The 21,464-nt window shown below is 46.3% G+C and overlaps 1 protein-coding gene across 1 annotated transcript in view; it reads right to left on the bottom strand.

Annotated features, from left to right (window-relative positions):
* LOC135536300 (sodium/calcium exchanger 3-like) overlaps positions 1 to 21,041 on the bottom strand; it is a 73,912-nt gene extending 52,871 nt beyond the window's left edge. Inside the window, exon 1 of the mRNA XM_064962657.1 lies at positions 20,919 to 21,041. Coding sequence (XP_064818729.1) covers positions 20,919 to 21,021 — 103 coding nt within the window. The 5' untranslated portion in view covers positions 21,022 to 21,041. The remainder of the gene's footprint in view (positions 1 to 20,918) is intronic.
* Between the last annotated feature and the right edge of the window lie 423 nt (positions 21,042 to 21,464).

The raw sequence follows: 21,464 nt of genomic DNA, 5'->3' as shown, positions 1-21,464 counted from the left end.
TACTAGGCTACTATAGGCTACTGGCTACTATAGGCTACTAGGCTACTATAGGCTACTGGGTTTCTATAGGCACTTAGGAACTAGAGGCCACCAGGCTACTATAGGCTCACTGGGCTAAAATAATGCTAAGGCTAGGCTACTAGATCTGGGACCAGGCTACTACAGGCTACTATAGGCCTCATTCATTATGAACTAAAGGCTACTGATCTACTATAGGCTACTAGGCTACTATAGGCCCTAGGCTAATAGGCCACTGGCGTAGAGATCTTGGAGCTGTCACAGGCCCTAAGGCTCTTAGGCTACTGGGCTGCCAACAGGTGGGGACTAGGTGAGAGGCCACCAGGCTACTGCCTGCAGAGCTGACAGATCCTCATCATTAACCCCAGGGTGCCATGGGCTACTCCAGGAATAGTCTACTATAGAGATGACAGCTACTCATCATTACCCCCAGGCTACTGGCTACTATAGGCTATTAGGCTACTAGAGGCCACCAGGCTACTATAGGCTATTAGGCTACTAGAGGCCACCAGGCTACTATAGGCTTCTAGGCTACTATAGGCTACTAGGCTACTATAGGCTACACAGCTACTCATAGGCTATTAGGCTGGCCACCAGGCTACTACAGGGCTACATAGGCTACATAGGCCTATAGGCTATTAATGGCTAGATAGGTTGAGAGAATAGGCTATTAGGGTGGTATAGCTCCTCAATGAACTATAGGGATGTGTTTTCTGGAAAGGCTACAGGTTCTAGGCTACGTAGGCTAGATAGGCATCACATCATAAAGCTACATGGAGCTACCAGGCCTACTCTATTGCTAACAGGTGGCTACTATAGGCTACTACAGGCTACTAGGCTACATAGGCTACTACAGTAGGTGTACTCATAATGCATCGTACACCTGCATTGCTTGCTGTTTGGGTTTCTAGGCTGGGTTTCTGTACAGACTTTGAGATATCACTAACTATAAGGCACCTGGTAAATTAACAACAAAGAATATGAAAAGTGCACCAGAAATTTCTCACATCAAAATGAACACGAATCAAACCTGAAAAATACTTAAAATAATGTAAGGCTGAACACAACCAGATCTGGGATCAGGTCCCACGCTGTCTATATAACCTCATTCATTATGAACTAAAGGGGGATGGATCCTAGACAGGATGGGGCTAGATCAATGGGGCTAGACCAAGGATGGGGCTAGAGGTCTGGGGCTGGAGCTGTCAGGATGGGGCTAACTCTTCCTCTCTCGGGCTGCCAACAGGATGGGCACAGGTGAGGAGGATGGGGAGCACTGGGAGAGATGGGGCTAGATCGGGAGGATTAACCCCCAGGGTGCCATTGGGCCCTCCAGGAGAGGATGGGGCTCCAGAGATGGAGCTGGGGCATCATTAACCCCCAGGATGCCACTGCTCCCTCCAGGTGGACTGGAGCATGGGGATGGGGGTATACGGGGAGCCCTGGGGCTTGGCTGGGGAATGGGGCTGGCTGGGACAATGGGCACATCTCCACAGGCCTCTAGATATTTGAATGGCAGAGAGGGAGTGTTGGGAGAAAGTGTGTGGGGGTAGTAGCTCCTCAATGAAAGAGGGATGGGGCTCGATGGAAAGGATGGTACAGGTTCTGTATGTAGCAGAAGATGGGGCATCATCATCCCAAAGAATGGAGATCCCAGTCCTACTTCCAATTGGAAGAGGTGGGGCACTGATGATGGGGATGCATCACATCTGGGAGGATGGGGTGTCTCAGGATGCATCGTACAATTGGTCCCAGCGTCGTCCGGGGATTGGCCGCTGTTGGTGGGGCATTATAAATAAGGATTTGGCTTAACTGACTGGGGCCTAGTTAAATATAAAAACGAAACACATTTAACTATACGGCCCTGGATTTGAACAGAGTCCATGGGGCTAACTATAAGGATGGGATTTGAACAGAGTCCATTATTTAACTATAAGGATGTGATTTGAACAGGGAGGATGGGGCTATAAGGCCCTGTGATTTGGCAGAGACCAATATTTAACTATAAGGCCCTGGATGGGAACAGAGGGGAATATGGGGCTATAAGGGGAGTGATGGTGGGGCTAGACGGGGGAGGATGGGGCAGACTCCAATATTTAACTATAAGGGGAGGATGGGGCAGAGTCCATTATTTAACTATAAGGGGAGGATTTGAACAGAGTCCAATATTTAACTATAAGGCCCTGTGATTTGAACAGAGACCAATATTTAACTATAAGGCCCTGTGATTTGGACAGACTGAATATTTGGACTATAAGGCCCTGGGATTTGGAAGACATTTTTTATTTAACTATATGTTCCTTAAAAATTGGACAGACTCCAATTCTTTAACTATAAGGCCCTCTGATTTGGACAGACTCTTCTTTAACTATAAGGTTGTGAGGACAGACTCAAGATTTAGTTAGATGTGATTTGAACAGAGACCAATATTTAACTATAAGGCCCTGAATATTTGGACAGATCTGATATTAACTATAACCCTTAAATATTAACAGAGACCTATTTAACTATAAGGCCCTGTGATTTGGACAGACTCCAATATTTAACTATAAGGCCCTGCGATTTGAACAGAGACCAATATTTAACTACCCCAGGCCCTGGTATTCTGATTGTTGTACCCCAGGCAGGTAGGTAGTAATGGTATATCTACCCCAGGCAGGTAGGTAGTGATTCTTCTGGGGAAGGCAGGGGGGTTCTCTGGTTTTATCTACCCCAGGCAGGGGGGATTCTTGTTGTTGTGGGGGAGGAGGGGGTTTCTGGTTGTTGTGGGGGAGGCAGGGGGATTGAGGGAGGAAGGGGATACTCCCCAGGATGGATGGGTGAGATTCTATGGAAAGCCCTTTCGGGCTGGTGAGGGGTCAGATAAAGACCCCAGGGAGGATGGTGCTGATGGGGAGGATGGGGCTAGGCAGTGAGGATGGGGCTATCTACGGGGAGGATGGGGCTAGATGGGGATATGGGGCTAGATGGGGAGGATGGGGCTATCTACCCCAGGATGGGGCTAGACGCGTGAGGATGGGGCTATCTACCCCAGGAGGATGGGGCTAGATGGGGAGGATGGGGAGGATGGGGCTAGACGGGGAGGATTCTATCTAGACCCCAGGATGGGGCTAGACAAGGAGGATGGGGCTACCCCAGGATGGGGCTAGAGGGGAGGATGGGGCTATCTACCCCAGGATGGGGCTAGGAGGATGGGGCTAGACCCCAGGAGGATGGGGCTAGACGGGGAGGATTATATCTACCCCAGGGGAGGATGATTCTACCCAAGGCAGGATGGGGCTATCTACCCCAGGGAGGATGGGGCTGATGGGGAGGATGGGGCTAGACAGGAGGATGGGGCTAGACGAGGATGGTGCTAGATGGGGAGGATGGGGAGGATGGGGTTAGATGGGGAGGATGGTAGACGCGTGAGGATGGGGCTAGACGGGGACCCCTAGATGGGGAGGATGGGGCTAGACAGTGAGGATGGGGCTAGACGGGGTAGGATGGGGCTAGATGGGGAGGATGGGGCTAGATGGGGAGGATGGGGCTAGACGCGTGAGGATGGGGCTAGACTTCTGACCCGTTGGCAGTAGATCGGGGAGGATGGGGCTACCCGGGGAGGATGGGGTTAGATGGGGAGGATGGGGCTAGATGGGGAGGATGGGGAGGATGGGGCTGACCCGGAGGCAGGTCCATGGGGAGACCAATATCTCTGTGGGGAGGATGGGGCTAGACCTGCGTGAGGAGGGGCATAGACACGACCAATGGGGCTGTCCTGATGATTCTGGGGCTAGATGGTCCATAGGATGGGGCTATCTCTGGGAGGATGGGGCTGATGGGGAGGATGGTCCATGGGGAGGATGGGGCTATATCGGGGAGGATGATGATTCTGACCCGAGGAGGTCCTAGAGGGAAGGATGGGGCTATGATTCGGGGGCAGGATGGGGCTCTGTCCTGGGAGGATGATTCTAGATGGGGAGGATGGGGAGGTCCATAGATGGGGAGACCAATATCTCGGGGAGATGATTCTGACCCGTTGGGGTCCATGGGGGCGAGACCAGGATGGGGCTGTCGGGGAGGATGGGCTGACGGGGAGGATGGGGTCCAGACGGGGAGGATGGGGCTGACCTGATGATGGGGCTGACCCGGGGAGGATGGGGCTAGGTCCATAGGATGGGCTATATCTCTGTCCTGATGGGGCTGACCCGGGCAGGTCCATGGGCTAGACCAATATCTCTGTCCTGATGGGGACCCGGGGAGGATGGGCCATAAGGGAGACCAATATCTCTGTCCTGATGATTCTGACGAGGAGGATGTCCATAGATGGGGACCAATGGGGCTCTGTCCTGATGATTCTGAGACGGTGAGGTCCATGGGGAGACTAATATCTCTGTCCTGATGATTCTGACCCGGAGGATGGTCCATAGACGAGGAGGAATATCTCTGTCCTGATGATGGGACCTAGACAGGTCCATGGGAGACCAATATCTCTGTCCTGATGGGGCTGACCCGGGGAGGTCCATGGGGACCAATATCTCTGTCCTGATGATTCTGACCCGTTGGAGGATGGGGGCGAGACGGGGAGGATGGGGCTGACCCGGGGAGGATGGGGGCTAGACGGGGAGGAATATCTCTGTCAGTGATGATTCTGACCCGGGAGGATGGGGCTGACAGGGAGGATGGGGCTAGATGGGGAGGATGGGGCTAGACCAATATCTCTGTCCTGATGATTCTGACCCGGGAGGATGGGGGACCAATATCGGGGTCCTGATGATTCTGACCCGTTGGCAGGTCCATGGGGACCAATATCTCTGTCCTGATGATTCTGACCCGTTGGAGGATGGGGCTAGACCAAGGATGGTGCTGTCCTGAAGATTCTGACCCGGGCAGGTCCATAAGGGACCAATATCTCTGTCCTGATGATTCTGACCCGTTGAGGATGGTCCTAGAGGGGACCATGGTGCTGTCCTGAGGATGGGGCTGACCCGGGAGGTCCATGGGACCAATATCTCTGTCCTGATGATTCTGACCCGGGAGGATTGGGAGGTGGGGCTAGACGGGGAGATGGGGCCAATATCTCTGGAGATGGGGCGACCCGGGGAGGATGGGGCTAGACGGGGAGGATGGGGCTGAGACGTCCATAGGAGGATGGGGCTGTCCTGAGGATTCTGACCCATTGGGAGGATGGGGAGACCAAGGATCTCTGTCCTGGAGGATGGGGCTGACCCGGAGGGATGGGGCTAGGGAGACCAATATGGGGCTGTCCTGAGGATTCTGACCCGTTGGATGGTGCTAGGAGACCAATATCTCTGTCCTGATGATTCTGACCCGTTGGGAGGGGAGGATGGGGGGCATGGGAGGATGGGGCTGTCCTGATGATTCTGACCCGGAGGAGGTCCATAGACGAGACCAAGGATGGGGTCTGATGATTCTGACCCGAGGATGGTCCATAACGAGGAGACCATGGGGCTCTGTCCTGATGATTCTGACCCGAGGAGGTCCATGGGACCAATATCTCTGTCCTGATGATTCTGACCCGTTGGGGCAGGTCCATAAGTGAGACCAATGGGGCTGTCCTGGGGATGATGGGACTAGACGGGGAGGATGGGGCTGGGGCCTGACGGTTGGGAAGGTCCAAAGGGTGGGAAATATTCTGTCCTGATGATTCTGACCGTTGGCAGGTCCTGGGATAAGGAAGACATTTTTGTTTATTCTTATGTCCTAATGATTCTGACCCTTTGTTGCCTTCCATTGGAGACCAATATCTCTGTCCTGGGTGATTCTGACCAAGACAGTTAGATGTGAAATGATGAACCAATATCTCTGTCCTGATGATTCTGAATATATCAATTAATATGACCAATATCTCTGTCCTGATGATTCTGACCCGTTGGCAGGTCCATAAGGAGACCAAATCTCTGTCCTGATGATTACAATCTGTTTAAAAGGTATAACCAATATCTCTGTCCTGATGATTCTGAGGTCCCAGATTACCCGTGAGGTCCATCCAATATCTCTGTCCTGATGATTCTGACCCGTTGGCAGGTCCATAAGGTATCTCTGTCCTGATGATTCTATCTGACCCCAGGCAGGTCCATAGGGAGACCAATATCTCTGTCCTGAGTGATTCTGACCCCAGGCAGGTCCATAGGGAGACCAATATCTCTGTCCTGATTATTCTGACCCCAGGCAGGTCCATAGGAGACCAATATCTCTGTCCTGATGATTCTGACCCGTGGTCCATAAGGTAGTCCTGATCTGACCCGTTGGGAGGTCCCCATAGGTTAGAGACCAATATCTCTGTCCTGATGATTCTGACCCGTTGGCAGGTCCATAAGGAGACCAATATCTCTGTCCTGATGATTCTGACCCGGCAGGTGGGAGGTCCATAGGGAGACCAATATCTCTGTCCTGATGATTCTGACCCCAGGTGGTCCATAGGTACCAATATCTCTGTCCTGATGATTCTGACCCGTTGGCAGGTCCATAAGGAGACCAATATCTCTGTCCTGATGATTCTGACCCCCAGGCAGGTCCATGGTTAGGTAGTGATTATGATTCTGACCCCAGGCAAGTGAGGTAGTGATTATGATTCTACCCCAGGTCATAGGTAGAGATTATATCTCTGTCCTGATGATTCTGACCCGTTGATTCTATCTACCCCAGGTCCATAAGGAGACCAATATCTCTGTCCTGATGATTCTGACCCGTTGGCAGGTCCATAGGGAGACCAATGATCTTGGTTTCTGTCCTGATGATTCTGACCCGTATGGCAGGTTACCCCTCTACTGTACAAATGTCTGACAGACCAATATCTCTGTCCTGATGATTCTGACCCGTTGGGAGGTCCATAAGGAGACCAATATCTCTGTCCTGATGATTCTGACCCGTTGGCAGGTCCATAAGGAGACCAATATCTCTGTCCTGATGATTCTGACCCGTTGGCAGGTCCATAGGGAGACCAATATCTCTGTCCTGATGATTCTGACCCGTTGGCAGGTCCATAAGGAGACCAATATCTCTGTCCTGATGATTCTGACCCGTTGGCAGGTTCATAAGGAGACCAATATCTCTGTCCTGATGATTCGGATCTGTTTACAGGTTCATAAGGAGACCAATATCTCTGTCCTGATGATTCTGACCCGTTGGGAGGTCCATAGGGAGACCAATATCTCTGTCCTGATGATTCTGACCCGTTGGCAGGTCCATAGGGAGACCAATATCTCTGTCCTGATGATTCTGACCCGTTGGCAGGTCCATAGGGAGACCAATATCTCTGTCCTGATGATTCTGACCCGTTGGGAGGTCCATAGGGAGACCAATATCTCTGTCCTGATGATTCTGACCCGTTGGCAGGTCCATAAGGAGACCAATATCTCTGTCCTGATGATTCTGACCCGTTGGCAGGTCCATAAGGAGACCAATATCTCTGTCCTGATGATTCTGACCCGTTGGGAGGTCCATAAGGAGACCAATATCTCTGTCCTGATGATTCTGACCCGAATCACAATATATACATTTGAAGTCAGAAGTTTACATACACCTTAGCCAAATACATTTAAACTCTGTTTTTTTTTTTTTTTTTTTTTTTACAATTCCTGATATTTAATCCTAGTAAAAAGTCCCTGTCTTAGGCCAGTTAGGATCACCACTTTATTTTAAGAATGTGAAATTCAGATTTTTTTTTCATCACATTCCCAGTGGGTCAGAAGTGTACATACACTCAATTAGTATTTGGTAGCATTGCCTTTAACTTGGGTCAAACGTTTTGGGTAGCCTTCCACAAGCTTCCCACAATAAGTTGGGTGAATTTTGGCCCATTCCTCCTGACAGAGCTGGTGTAACGGAGTCAGGTTTGTAGGCCTCCTTGCTCGCATATGCTTTTTCAGTTCTGTCCACACATTTTCTATGCGATTGAGGTCAGGGCTTTGTGATGGCCACTCCAATACTTTGACTTTGTTGTCCTTAAGCCATTTTGCCACAACTTTGGAAGTATGCTTGGGGTTAATGTCTATTTGGAAGACACATTTGCGACCAAGCTTTAACTTCCTGACTGATGTCTTGAGATGTTGCTTCAATATTTCCACGTAATTTTCCTGCCTCATGATGCCATCTATATGAAGAGCACCAGTCCCTCCTGCAGCAGACCACCCCCACAACATGATGCTGCCACCCCCGTGCTTCACAGTTGGGATGGTGTTCTTCGGCTTGCAAGCCCCCCCTTTTTTCCTCCAAACATAATGATGGTCATTAAGGCCAAACAGTTCTATTTTTGTTTCATCAGACCAGAGGACATTTCTCCAAAAAGTACGATCTTTGTCCCCATGTGCAGTTGCAAACCGTAGTCTGGCTTTTTATGGGCGGTTTTGGAGCAGTGGCTTCTTCCTTACTGAGCAGCCTTTCTCAGGTTATGTCGATATAGGACTCATTTTTACTGTGGATATAGATACTTGTGTACCTGTTTCCTCCTGCATCTTCACATCAAATCAAATCAAATTGATTTATATAGCCCTTCGTACATCAGCTGATATCTAAAAGTGCTGTACAGAAACCCAGTCTAAAACCCCAAACAGCAAGCAATGCAGGTGTAGAAGCAAGGTCCTTTGCTGTTGTTGTGGAATTGATTTGCACTTTTCGCACCAAAGTATGTTCATCTCTAGGAGACAGAACACGTCTCCTTCCTGAGTGGTATGACGGCTGCGTGGTCCCATGGTGTTTATACTTGCGTACTATTGTTTGTACAGATGAACGTGGTACCTTCAGGGGTTTTGAAATTTCTACCAAGGATGAATCAGACTTGTGGAGGTCTACAATTTTTTTCAGAGATCTTGGCTGATTTCTTTTATTTTCCCATGATGTCAAGCAAAGAGACACTGAGTTTGAAGGAAGGCCTTGAAATACATCCACAGGTGCACCTCCAATTGACTCAAATGATCAGAAGCTTCTAAAGCCATGACATAATTTTCTGGAATTTTCCCAGCTGTTTAAAGGCACAGTCAACTTAGTGTATGTAAACTTCTGACCCACTGGACTGGAATTGTGATACAGTGAATTATAAGTGAAATAATCTGTCTGTAAACAATTATTGTAAAAATGACTTGTGTCATGCAGAAAGTAGATGTCCTAACCGACGTACCAAAACTATAGTTTGTTAACAAGAAATTTGTGGAGTGGATGAATAATGAGTTTTAATGACTTAAGTATATGTAAACTTCCAACTTCAACTGTACATGATTAGCTACATTAGCTACATTATTAGCTACATTATTAGCTACATTATTAGCTACATTATTAGCTACATTATTAGCTACATTATAAGTCACATTATTAGCTACATTAGCTACATTATAAGTCACATTATTATCTACATTATTAGCTACATTAGCTACATTATTAGCTACATTAGCTACATTATAAGTCACATTATTAGCTACATTAGCTACATCATTAGCTACATTATAAGTCACATTATTAGCTACATTATAAGTCACATTATTAGCTACATTATTAGCTACATTATTAGCTACATTGAAAGCTACACATTGAAAGCATGTTACAGTAAGCAGACTCACTTTGTGCCAGAATAGAATATTTATCCATTTCACCCTTTCTCTTTGTCTGTCCAATTAAATATCCATCCTTCTCTCTCCTCTCTCTCCCCCTTGTTCTATCTTTCTGTCACTCATGTTGTTGAACCTTGTTTTCAATGTGCTGAACCCTGCAGCACTGTCTAAGAGGTCTGATTGGCTGTCAAGTGACAAGGAGAAGTCTGATTGGATGTCAAGTGACAAGGAGAAGTCTGATTGGATGTCAAGTGACAAGGAGAAGTCTGATTGGCTGTCAAGTGACAAGGTGAAGTCTGATTGGCTGTCCAGTGACAAGGAGAAGTCTGACTGACTGTCCAGTGACAAGGAGAAGTCTGATTGGCTGTCCAGTGACAAGGAGAAGTCTGATTGGCTGTCCAGTGACAAGGAGAGGTCTGATTGGCTGTCCAGTGACAAGGAGAAGTCTGATTGGCTGTCCAGTGACAAGGAGAAGTCTGATTGGCTGTCCAGTGACAAGGAGAAGTCTGATTGGCTGTCCAGTGACAAGGAGAGGTCTGATTGGCTGTCCAGTGACAAGGAGAAGTCTGATTGGCTGTCCAGTGACAAGGAGAAGTCTGATTGGCTGTCCAGTGACAAGGAGAAGTCTGATTGGCTGTCCAGTGACAATGAGAAGTCTGATTGGCTGTCCAGTGACAAGGAGCATCCAATGCGTGTCATAACCTCCCCAGATATCTCCAGTTTAAACTGACAGATTTCGTTGGGGATATGTTTTATTATGCACTGATGCTCTATGGGGTCCTAACCAAAATATCAGAGACAACATGTTCAGCTGGCCCTTTAAGGACGGGAGGTTACTGTGGTTACGAGGCCACTGGAGTCCTGTCAGGCGTGCGCCTGTGTGTGTGTGAGAGTGAGTGTGTGTGTGTGTGTGTGTGTGTGTGTGTGTGTGTGTGTGTGTGTGTGTGTGTGTGTGTGTGTGTGTGTGTGTGTGTGTGTGTGTGTGTGTGTGAGATTGTGTGTGTGTGAGAGAGAGATTAGGGTGTTTCTTCGCTATCAGCTGAAGCAGCAGACTCAAACGAATGTTTAAAAAAAACAACCAAGCTTGTGAACAAAACAATGTAAATAGCCAGGAAACGCAAGAAACACAAGTCACGCTTTTGTAGACTGTCGAGTTAATTAGACCAGCTTTTATTGCCTGTGCGCAGCGCCTCCAAAAATGAATCTATCAGCATTTCACTCTATACGCACAGCGTCCCGCAACGCAGTGTTGCTGCGCGACGTGGGATCGAGGATTTCTGTTTTTCTTTGTGTAATTAGCAGCTATGAAACGAAACAGCTGAAACACTTTTGAAAAAACAGCTCCTGCAGCAGTTTTCTAATCCTAACTTGAAACATACTTACTCGTACTTGACTTTTGACTATTTTTTTAAAATTCGGTAATGTGTAAACGCTCTCACTGTCGAGCCACGCAAACAATGTTCCCTCAACATGTGCAAATTGTAAGTCTGGTGAGCTGAAACGTTGTCAGAACTTTGTGCAATTTTGTGTACCCTTACAGTTTTAGACAGTAGCCAAGAGGCTATTATGCCTATTGGAGCCTACCAATAAAACAAATGGAGCAAATCAAATCAAATTAAACAGGTGTAGACCTTACAGTGAAATGCTGACTTACAGGCTCTAACCAACAAGTGCAAAAAAGTTATTAGGTGAACAATAGGTAAGTAAAGAAATAAAACAACAGTAAAAAGACAGGCAATGTACAGTAGAGACGCTATATACAGTAGAGAGGCTATATACAGTAGAGAGGTTATATACAGTAGAGAGGCTATATACAGTAGAGAGGCTATATACAGTAGAGAGGCTACATACAGTAGAGACTATATACAGTAGAGAGGTTATATACAGTAGAGAGGCTATATACAGTAGAGAGGCTATATACAGTAGAGAGACTATATACAGTAGAGAGGCTATATACAGTAGAGAGGCTATATACAGTAGTGAGGCTATATACAGTAGAGGCTATATACAGTAGAGGCTATATACAGTAGAGAGGCTATATACAGTAGAGAGGCTATATACAGTAGAGAGGCTATATTAGGTATAGGGGCTATATACAGTAGAGAGGCTATATACAGTAGTGAGGCTATATACAGTAGAGAGGCTATATACAGTAGAGAGGCTATATACAGTAGAGCCTATATACAGTAGAGAGGCTATATACAGTAGAGAGTCTATTTACAGTAGTGAGGCTATATACAGTAGAGAGGCTATATACAGTAGAGGGTCTACATACAGTAGAGAGGCTATATACAGTAGAGGCTATATACAGTAGAGAGGCTACATACAGTAGAGAGGCTATATACAGTAGAGAGGCTACTTAGAGTAGAGAGGCTATATACAGTAGAGAGGCTATATACAGTAGAGGGGCTATATACAGCAGAGAGGTGACATACAGTAGAGAGGCTATATACAGTAGTGAGGCTATATACAGTCGAGAGGCTACATACAGTAGAGAGGCTATATACAGTAGAGAGACTATATACAGTAGAGAGGCTATATACGGTAGAGAGGCTACATAAGGTAGAGAGGCTCTATACAGTAGAGAGGCTATATACAGTAGAGTCTATATACAGTAGAGAGGCTATATACAGTAGAGGGGCTATATACAGTAGAGGGGCTATATACAGTAGAGAGGCTACATACAGTAGAGAGAATGCATACAGTAGAGAGGCTACATACAGTAGAGAGGCTATATACAGTAGAGAGGCTATATACAGTAGAGAGGCTACATAGAGTAGAGAGCGATATACAGTAGAGAGGCTATATACAGTAGAGAGGCTATATACAGTAGAGAGACTATATACAGTAGAGAGGCTATATACAGTAGAGAGGCTATATACAGTAGAGAGGCTATATACAGTAGAGAGGCGATATACAGTAGAGAGGCTATATACAGTAGAGAGGCTATATACAGTAGAGAGGCTACATACAGTAGAGAGGCTATATACAGTAGAGAGGCTACATACAGTAGAGAGGCTACATACAGTAGAGAGGCTATATACAGTAGAGGCTTTATACAGTAGGGAGGCTATATACAGTAGAGAGGCTATATACAGCAGAGAGACTATATACAGTAGAGAGACTATATACAGTAGAGAGGCTATATACAGTATAGAGGCTACTTGGAGTAGAGAGGCTATATACAGTAGAGAGGCTCTATACAGTAGAGAGGCTATATACAGTAGAGAGGCTACATACAGTAGAGAGGCTACATACAGTAGAGAGGCTATATACAGTAAAGAGGCTACATACAGTAGAGAGGCTACATACAGTAGAGAGGCTATATACAGTAGCGAGGCTACATGCAGTAGAGAGGCTACATTCAGTAGAGGCTACATACAGTAGAGAGGCTACATACAGTAGAGAGGCTCTATACAGTAGAGAGGCTATATACAGTAGAGAGGCTACATACAGTAGAGAGGCTACATACAGTAGAGAGGCTATATACAGTAGAGAGGCTATATACAGTAGAGAGGCTATATACAGTAGAGGCTATATACAGTAGAGGGGATATATACAGTAGAGAGGCTACATACAGTAGAGGCTACATACAGTAGAGAGGCTACATACAGTAGAGAGGCTATATACAGTAGAGAGGCTACTTAGAGTAGAGAGGCTCTATACAGTAGAGAGGCTATATACAGTAGAGAGGCTATATACAGTAGAGAGGCTATATACAGTAGAGAGGCTATATACAGTAGAGGCTATATACAGTAGAGGGGATATATACAGTAGAGAGGCTACATACAGTAGAGGCTACATACAGTAGAGAGGCTACATACAGTAGAGAGGCTATATACAGTAGAGAGGCTACTTAGAGTAGAGAGGCTCTATACAGTAGAGAGGCTATATACAGTAGAGAGGCTATATACAGTAGAGAGGCTATATACAGTAGAGAGGCTATATACAGTAGAGGCTATATACAGTAGAGGGGATATATACAGTAGAGAGGCTACATACAGTAGAGGCTACATACAGTAGAGAGGCTACATACAGTAGAGAGGCTATATACAGTAGAGAGGCTACTTAGAGTAGAGAGGCTATATACAGCAGAGAGACTATATACAGTAGAGAGGCTATATACAGTAGAGAGGCTATATACAGTAGAGAGGCTCTATACAGTAGAGAGGCTGGTCGCAGATGTGGGTGAGCAGCGTTTCAGCCTCCTCCTCGATGAGTCCACGGGCGTAAGCGTTTCTAAGTACCTGGGGGTTGTGATAAGGTACTTTAGTGATACCAAGCTGACAAGTCTATCAACATTTCTGGGGCTTGTTGAGTTGGAGGGAGGAGATGCCAAATCTATAGCCCCATGCTGTTGTGGCTTTCCTGGAGAAGTGTCGTCTTAAAAGAGAGACACTCCTGGGGATGGGGACAGACAATGCCTCTGTTATGACGAGGATTAACAATTGGGTCCATGAAGTGCTGAAGGATGAGGAGTATGGCCTCAAATATCTGGTTCCTATTCGCTGTGTGTGCCACTCTCTGCAGCTTGCTGTAAGTCATACTTCCAATGACACCATACCCGTAGTGGGGAGGAGGAGTAGTTGGTACGAGAGACTTATGAGTGGTTTTCAGTGTCTCCAAAGTGCAGGAAGGCCTACAAGGCCATATATGAGACCATCAACTGTGGGGAGAAACCTTTACAGATAACCAAGGTGTGTGCCACACATTGGCTCTCCATTGAATATGCATTTTGGAACAGTGGGAGGAGCTTAGGCTGCATTTCGCAGTCACCATGTCCAGTGAACACTGCTACCTGGCTGAGGGTTTATACTCCATGTACAGTGAACACTGCTACCTGGCTGAGGGTTTATAGTCCATGTACAGTGAACACTGCTACCTGGCTGAGGGTTTATACTCCATGTACAGTGAACACTGCTACCTGGCTGAGGGTTTATACTCCATGTACAGTGAACACTGCTACCTGGCTGAGGGTTTATACTCCATGTCCAGTGAACACTGCTACCTGGCTGAGGGTTTATACTCCATGTACAGTGAACACTGCTACCTGGCTGAGGGTTTATAGTCCATGTACAGTGAACACTGCTACCTGGCTGAGGGTTTATACTCCATGTACAGTGAACACTGCTACCTGGCTGAGGGTTTATACTCCATGTACAGTGAACACTGCTACCTGGCGTAGGGTTTATACTCCAAGTACAGTGAACACTGCTACCTGGCTGAGGGTTTATACTCCATGTACAGTGAACACTGCTACCTGGCTGAGGGTTTATAGTCCATGTACAGTGATCCTCAAAACATATTGGATCTGACTCTTTTGAAGTCAGTGCTGGGTGAGGTATAGCTGGCCATCAAGGCTTTTGAGGGAGAGCAAGTAGATCCTCTTAAGCTACTTGACAGCTGATCAAGTCTGGGAGCTACTTGACAGCTTGGTTAGCTTGATCAAGTCTGTGAGCAGCAGGGTGCTGAATCCACTGGCAAATGTTGATGTACTCAAAGGGCCAATAGATAGATACACCAGTCCCAAACAGTACATTGGTTACCTTTTTTGAGTCAAAGGCAGCTGAGCTCCACCTTGAGCCTGAGAATGAAAACAATGTCCGAAAGCGGTGTGTTTCACTAATGAGTTGAGAGTGAGACTGCCGGACAACATCGAAGCATTGCAGTACATGTCAGTTTTCAGTGTGGAGGAAACACTAAAGCACAATAAGAGCCCTGGAGAAATACTAAAAATAGCCAAGCTACTCCCCTGCAGAGATAGACAAGATGGTCCAGCAATGGCGTGCCATCCATCTTAGTAAATGGAATGAGACAAACAACACACTGGGCTTCTGGAGTGAGATTCTGGAGTTCAAGGATGCAGCCGATATCAACCCGTTTCAACATCTTGCCATGGCTGCTGTGTCTGTGTTGGCCTTGCCACAGTCCAATGCTGAGGTCGAGAGAGAGTCTTCAGCCAGACCAATGTGGTATTAAGCAAACTGAGAAATGGGATGTCCTTGCAGACCCTTAACTCCATCCTGTACATTGGATGTGGACTAAAGCTGTCTGGTGAGGCTTGTTATGAGCACCAGCTGCCTGATAATGTTTTGCAGCTTTTTGGCACATCAGCTGCTTACTCATTTAAGTCAACTCCCTCAGTTGCTGAAGCTGCCATAGAGAGCCTGGACCAACATGACGATGACCGACTCTTTTTGTGAGCCAGCACAGCCTGTGTGTGTGGAGGGGGGTCCGGGGAAAAAAACAATTAACCTGATTTAGGTGCCAGACTAATTACCATCATTTTCTCACATTGCCATTGACAGGTTTTTCTATTGTCTATTTTTGGTCCATTAGGTTGTTAATGTAGATTGTATACAATTTTTTTTTTTACAAATATGTTAAGGTTAAAAATGTTAATGTTTCAACTGTGACTTGTTGTAGGCTCCTAAGTGGACCATAAGGTTAAAAACAAAACCAAATTAAAGTAAACTAAAAAACAAACAAAAAAATAAAAAAACAATTAAGAAAAACAAAAAACAAGTAACTCCGTCATAGTGTCTCTTTTGGGTCACTTTAGCCGGTCCCAAGTGTAACTTTAGACCGTCCCCTCGCCCATACCCGGGCGCGAACCAGTGATCCGGGTCACGGCACCAATGTAACAGTATAACTTTAGACCGTCCCCTCGCCCATACCCGGGCGCGAACCAGGGATCCGGGTCACGGCACCAATGTAACAGTATAACTTTAGACCGTCCCCTCGCCCATACCCGGGCGCGAACCAGTGATCCGGGTCACGGCACCAATGTAACAGTATAACTTTAGACCGTCCCCTCGCCCATACCCGGGCGCGAACCAGGGATCCGGGTCACGGCACCAATGTAACAGTATAACTTTAGACCGTCCCCTCGCGCAAACCAGTGATCCGGGTCACGGCACCAATGTAACAGTATAACTTTAGACCGTCCCCTCGCCCATACCCGGGTGCGAACCAGGGATCCTCTGCACACATCAACAACAGTCAACCTTGAAGCATCGTTACCCATTGCTCCACAAAAGCCGCAGCTCTTGCAGAGCAAGGGGAACTACTACTTCAAGGTCTCAAAGCAAGTGACGTCACCGATTGAAACGCTATTTAGCGTGCAACGCTAACTAAGCTAGCTGTTTCACATCCGTTACACTCACCCCCCTTTTGACCTTCCTCTTTTTTCCGCAGCAACCAGTGATCCGGGTCACGGCACCAATGTAACAGTATAGCTTTAGACCGTCCCCTCGCCCATACCCGGGTGCGAACCAGGGATCCTCTGCACACATCAACAACAGTCACCCTCTAAGCATCGTTACCCATCGCTCCACAAAAGCCGCGGCTCTTGCAGAGCAAGGGGAACTACTACTTCAAGGTCTCAGAGCAAGTGACGTCACCGATTGAAACGCTATTTAGCGCGCAAAGCTAACTAAGCTAGCCGTTTCACATCCGTTACACTAGCCCGGATAAAGGAGGAGGGTTGGAGTTGTGATATAAAAAAAAACAAGAATCGACAGAAGAAAGTTAATTTGTAGTTCTAAACATATTTAGGGAGTTTTTTTTTAACTCCCTTTTTGTCTCTCCTACGACGTCCATCACGATTTTAATTTGATTTAACGGACCTCTGAGACTATCACAGTGCAGGTGCATTTATACGGAGACTTGATTACACACAGGTGGATTGTATTTATCATCATTAGTCATTTAGGTCAACATTGGATCATTCAGAGATCTTCACTGAACTTCTGGAGAGAGTTTGCTGCACTGAAAGTAAAGGGGCTGAATAATTTTGCACGCCCAATTTTTCAGTTTTTGATTTCTTAAAAAAGTTTGAAATATCCAATAAATGTCGTTCCACTTCATGATTGTGTCCCACTTGTTGTTGATTCTTCACAAAAAAATACAGTTTTATATCTTTATGTTTGAAGCCTGAAATGTGGCAAAAGGTTGCAAAGTTCAAGGGGGCCGAATACTTTCGCAAGGCACTGTATATATATTTTCTTAACTAATCTAGAACTGGGCTAATAACTCGCTAAATGGCCTGAACTAATCTGAAAAGCACACTCACTCCCAGGGGTGATTGAAAGACCGCTCGTTCGCTATCCCAGCACAAATAGAATTCTACTGCGTTGCGTTCTGGCTCTGCCTACAACAAAATCACTGAATTAATCATGCAAAAAGTAAGATGTATTTTTGGTTTGTTTGCATTGAAAAAAAAGGGCTGATATAATGTTGATTCGATGTAGTGCAAACTAAGGGGGTGGGGGGTTAAATCTCATTCATCTCTGGCATTTCTTCTCCGTGGCAGTCCTGGAGGAGGTGTGTGACCGCAGCAGTTTAGAGGGAACATGGCCGTGACCAACGTGAACACCCGCTAATGTGGCAGGTGAAATAGACATCCTACCCATCATTCATTTTCATTTTATGCACAAGGTGGAGAGAGAGAGAGAGAGAGAGAGAGAGAAATGTCAGAAGATAAATCACAGTGTTTAAAACAAGAGAGAGAACAACCTAGAGAGATACTTTTTTAAAAGATTGAATGGGGCGGCAGGGTAGCCTAGTGGTTGGAGTGTTGGACTAGTAACCGAAAGGTTGCAAGTTCAAATCCCCGAGCTGACAAGGTACAAATCTGTCGTTCTGCCCCTGAACAAGGCAGTTAACCCACTGTTCCTAGGCCATCATTGAAAATAAGAATTTGTTCTTAACTGACTTGCCTAGTTAAATAAAGGTTTAAAAAAAAAAATCCAACCAGGAAGTGGGAAATCTGAGGTTTGTAGTTTTTCAAGTGATTTGCCTAGTTAAATAAAGGTAAAACAAAAAAAGGACACTTTGAATCACAAAACACTCATTTCCAGTTAATCATGGCCAAGATCATGAATATAGAACTTAGATCAGGTGACATCGGCTAGCCGAGAAAGTGTGTAGCAGTTCTGCTTATATAAATATAATGAGCTGTTGGAGGCTGCAGAGAAATGTTCGATTCTGCACCGTGTGTGTGTGTGTGTGTGTGTGTGTGTGTGTGTGGATTCTGCACCCTCTGTGTGTGTGTGTTCATCCACCTCTGGCCTGCTCGCCTCCCTACCACTGAGGAAGTACAGTTCCCGCTCAGCCCAGTCAAAACTGTTTGCTGCTCTGGCCCCCCAATGGTGGAACAAACTCCCTCACGACGCCAGGACAGTGGAGTCAATCACCACCTTCTGGAGACACCTGAAACCCCACCTCTTCAAGGAATACCTAGGATAGGATAAAGTAATCCTTCTCACCCCCCCTTAAATGATTTAGATGCACTATTGTAAAGTGGCTGTTCCACTGGATGTCAGAAGGTGAATTCACCAATTTGTAAGTCGCTCTGGATAAGAGCGTCTGCTAAATGACTTAAATGTAAATGTAAATGTAAATGTGTGTGTGTGTGTGTGTGTGTGTGTGTAGATTCTGCACCCTCTGTGTGTGTGTGTGTGTGTGTGTGTGTGTGTGTGTGTGTGTGTGTGTGTGTGTGTGTGTGTGTGTGTGTGTGTGTGTAGATTCTGCACACGTTAGATAACAGACCGTAGCACACCTGTTCCACCTTTCAACAGACATTACCGACAAACAGCTGGAGTAAACAACACTAAACAACAACAAACAAACTTTGGAAGAGAGCTTAGACTTCCTTTCCTTCCTTTTCTCTATGTGAGAATGAAATGCTCAGAGACGGGTGGAGGAGAACACCATCCATAACACGAGGAACATGGTAGTGGACCAGACGGGTGGAGGAGAACACCATCCGTAACACGAGGAACATGGTAGTGGACCAGACGGGTGGAGGAGAACACCATCCATAACACGAGGAACATGGTAGTGGACCAGACGGGTGGAGGAGAACACCATCCATAACAAGAGGAACATGGTAGTGGACCAGACGGGTGGAGGAGAACACCATCCATAACAAGAGGAACATGGTAGTGGACCAGACGGGTGGAGGAGAACACCATCCATAACAAGAGGAACATGGTAGTGGACCAGACGGGTGGAGGAGAACACCATCCGTAACGCGAGGAACATGGTAGTGGACCAGACGGGTGGAGGATACAGATTATCACAGACAGACTGCTAAACAGCCTCTACTGATTACAACTGCTAATAAAGCTGCATGTCTTTCTGTTTTCTATGATTAAGGCTTTTCAAAAAGGAAAAATAAATCAATACTTGAATTTCACCTCCAGTGTTTTCCTTTCATTTTACACATTTGACAATTTAAACGCACGCACACACACACACACACACACACACACACACACACACACACACACACACACACACACACACACACACACACACACACACACACACACACACACACAGGGTGCAGAACAAACAAACAGCTGTAGTTTCCTCTCTTCAACATTACTTCCCATTAAACAAACAGCTGTAGTTTCCGCTCTTCAACATTACTTCCCATTAAACAAACAGCTGTAGTTTCCTCTCTTCAACATCACTTCCCATTAAACAAACAGCTGTAGTTTCCGCTCTTCAACATCACTTCCCATTAAACAAACAGCTGTAGTTTCCGCTCTTCAACATTACTTCCCATTAAACAAACAGCTGTAGTTTCCGCTCTTCAACATCACTTCCCATTAAACAAACAGCTGTAGTTTCCTCTCTTCAACATTACTTCCCATTGGGGACTATGACACAGTGTTGGAGGGGATGTCCATTTACAGGTATGTATGTATGTACGTACAGTGTTTTCATTGTTGCCGTGGGAAACACAGGTGGACAACGGGAAACACAAGTGGACAACGGGAAACACATGGATGAGGAGCACATGGCTTAGAAACATGGATGAGAAACACATGGATGAGAAACACATGGATGAGAAACACATGGATGAGAAACACATGGATGAGAAACACATGGATGAGAAACACATGGATGAGAAACACATGGCTTAGAAACATGGATGAGAAACACATGGATGAGAAACACATGGATGAGAAACACATGGATGAGAAACACATGGATGAGAAACACATGGATGAGAAACACATGGATGAGAAACACATGGATGAGAAACACATGGATGAGAAACACATGGATGAGAAACACATCGATGAGAAACACATGGATGAGAAACACATGGATGAGAAACACATGGATGAGAAACACATGGATGAGAAACACATGGATGAGAAACACATGGATGAGAAACACATGGATGAGAAACACATGGATGAGAAACACATGGATGAGAAACACATGGATGAGGGTGTGACTGGGATGCAGGGAAAGGAGAGAGAAAGGGGGGGAGAGTCCCTGAAGGAAAGGAGGAATGGAATAGGTGAAAGGAGGAAGAGGGTGTCAGTACCACACCTTTCTGCAGGCTCATGTCTACCATGCGCGGCTCGGCCAACTCCAGGAAGAAGTTCTTGTTTTTCTCATACTCCTCATCGTCTATCACCTTCACCTGAACCATCTTGCTGCGAGAGGAGAGAGTGAGAGAGAGAGAGAGAGAGAGAGAGAGAGAGAGAGAGAAAGAGAGACAGAGAGAGAGACAGAGAGAGATTGAGAGAGAGAGAGAGAGAAAGAGAGAGAGAGAGATTGAGAGAGAGAGAGACAGAGAGAGATTGAGAGAGAGAGAAAGAGAGAGAGAGACAGAGAGAGAGAGAGAGAGAGAGAGAGAGAGAGAGAGACAGAGAGAGAGAGAGAGAGGGGGGAGGGGGTTAGAGGAAGAAGGGAAGAGATCAAAAGAGAAGAGAACAAACAGAAGAGAAGAGAAGAGAAGAGAAGAGAAAGGGAATTGAGAGAGAAAAGGACAGATGGAAAGAGAGAGAGAGAGAGAGAGAGAGAGATGGAGAGATGGAGACAGAGAGAGAGATTGAGAGAGAGAGACAGAGGGAGAGAGAGAGAGAGAGAGAG

The sequence above is a fragment of the Oncorhynchus masou genome, unplaced genomic scaffold (genome assembly GCF_036934945.1).
Source record: "Oncorhynchus masou masou isolate Uvic2021 unplaced genomic scaffold, UVic_Omas_1.1 unplaced_scaffold_593, whole genome shotgun sequence".
Lineage (NCBI taxonomy): Eukaryota > Metazoa > Chordata > Actinopteri > Salmoniformes > Salmonidae > Oncorhynchus > Oncorhynchus masou.
This window is presented reverse-complemented; position numbering and strand designations above follow the sequence as displayed.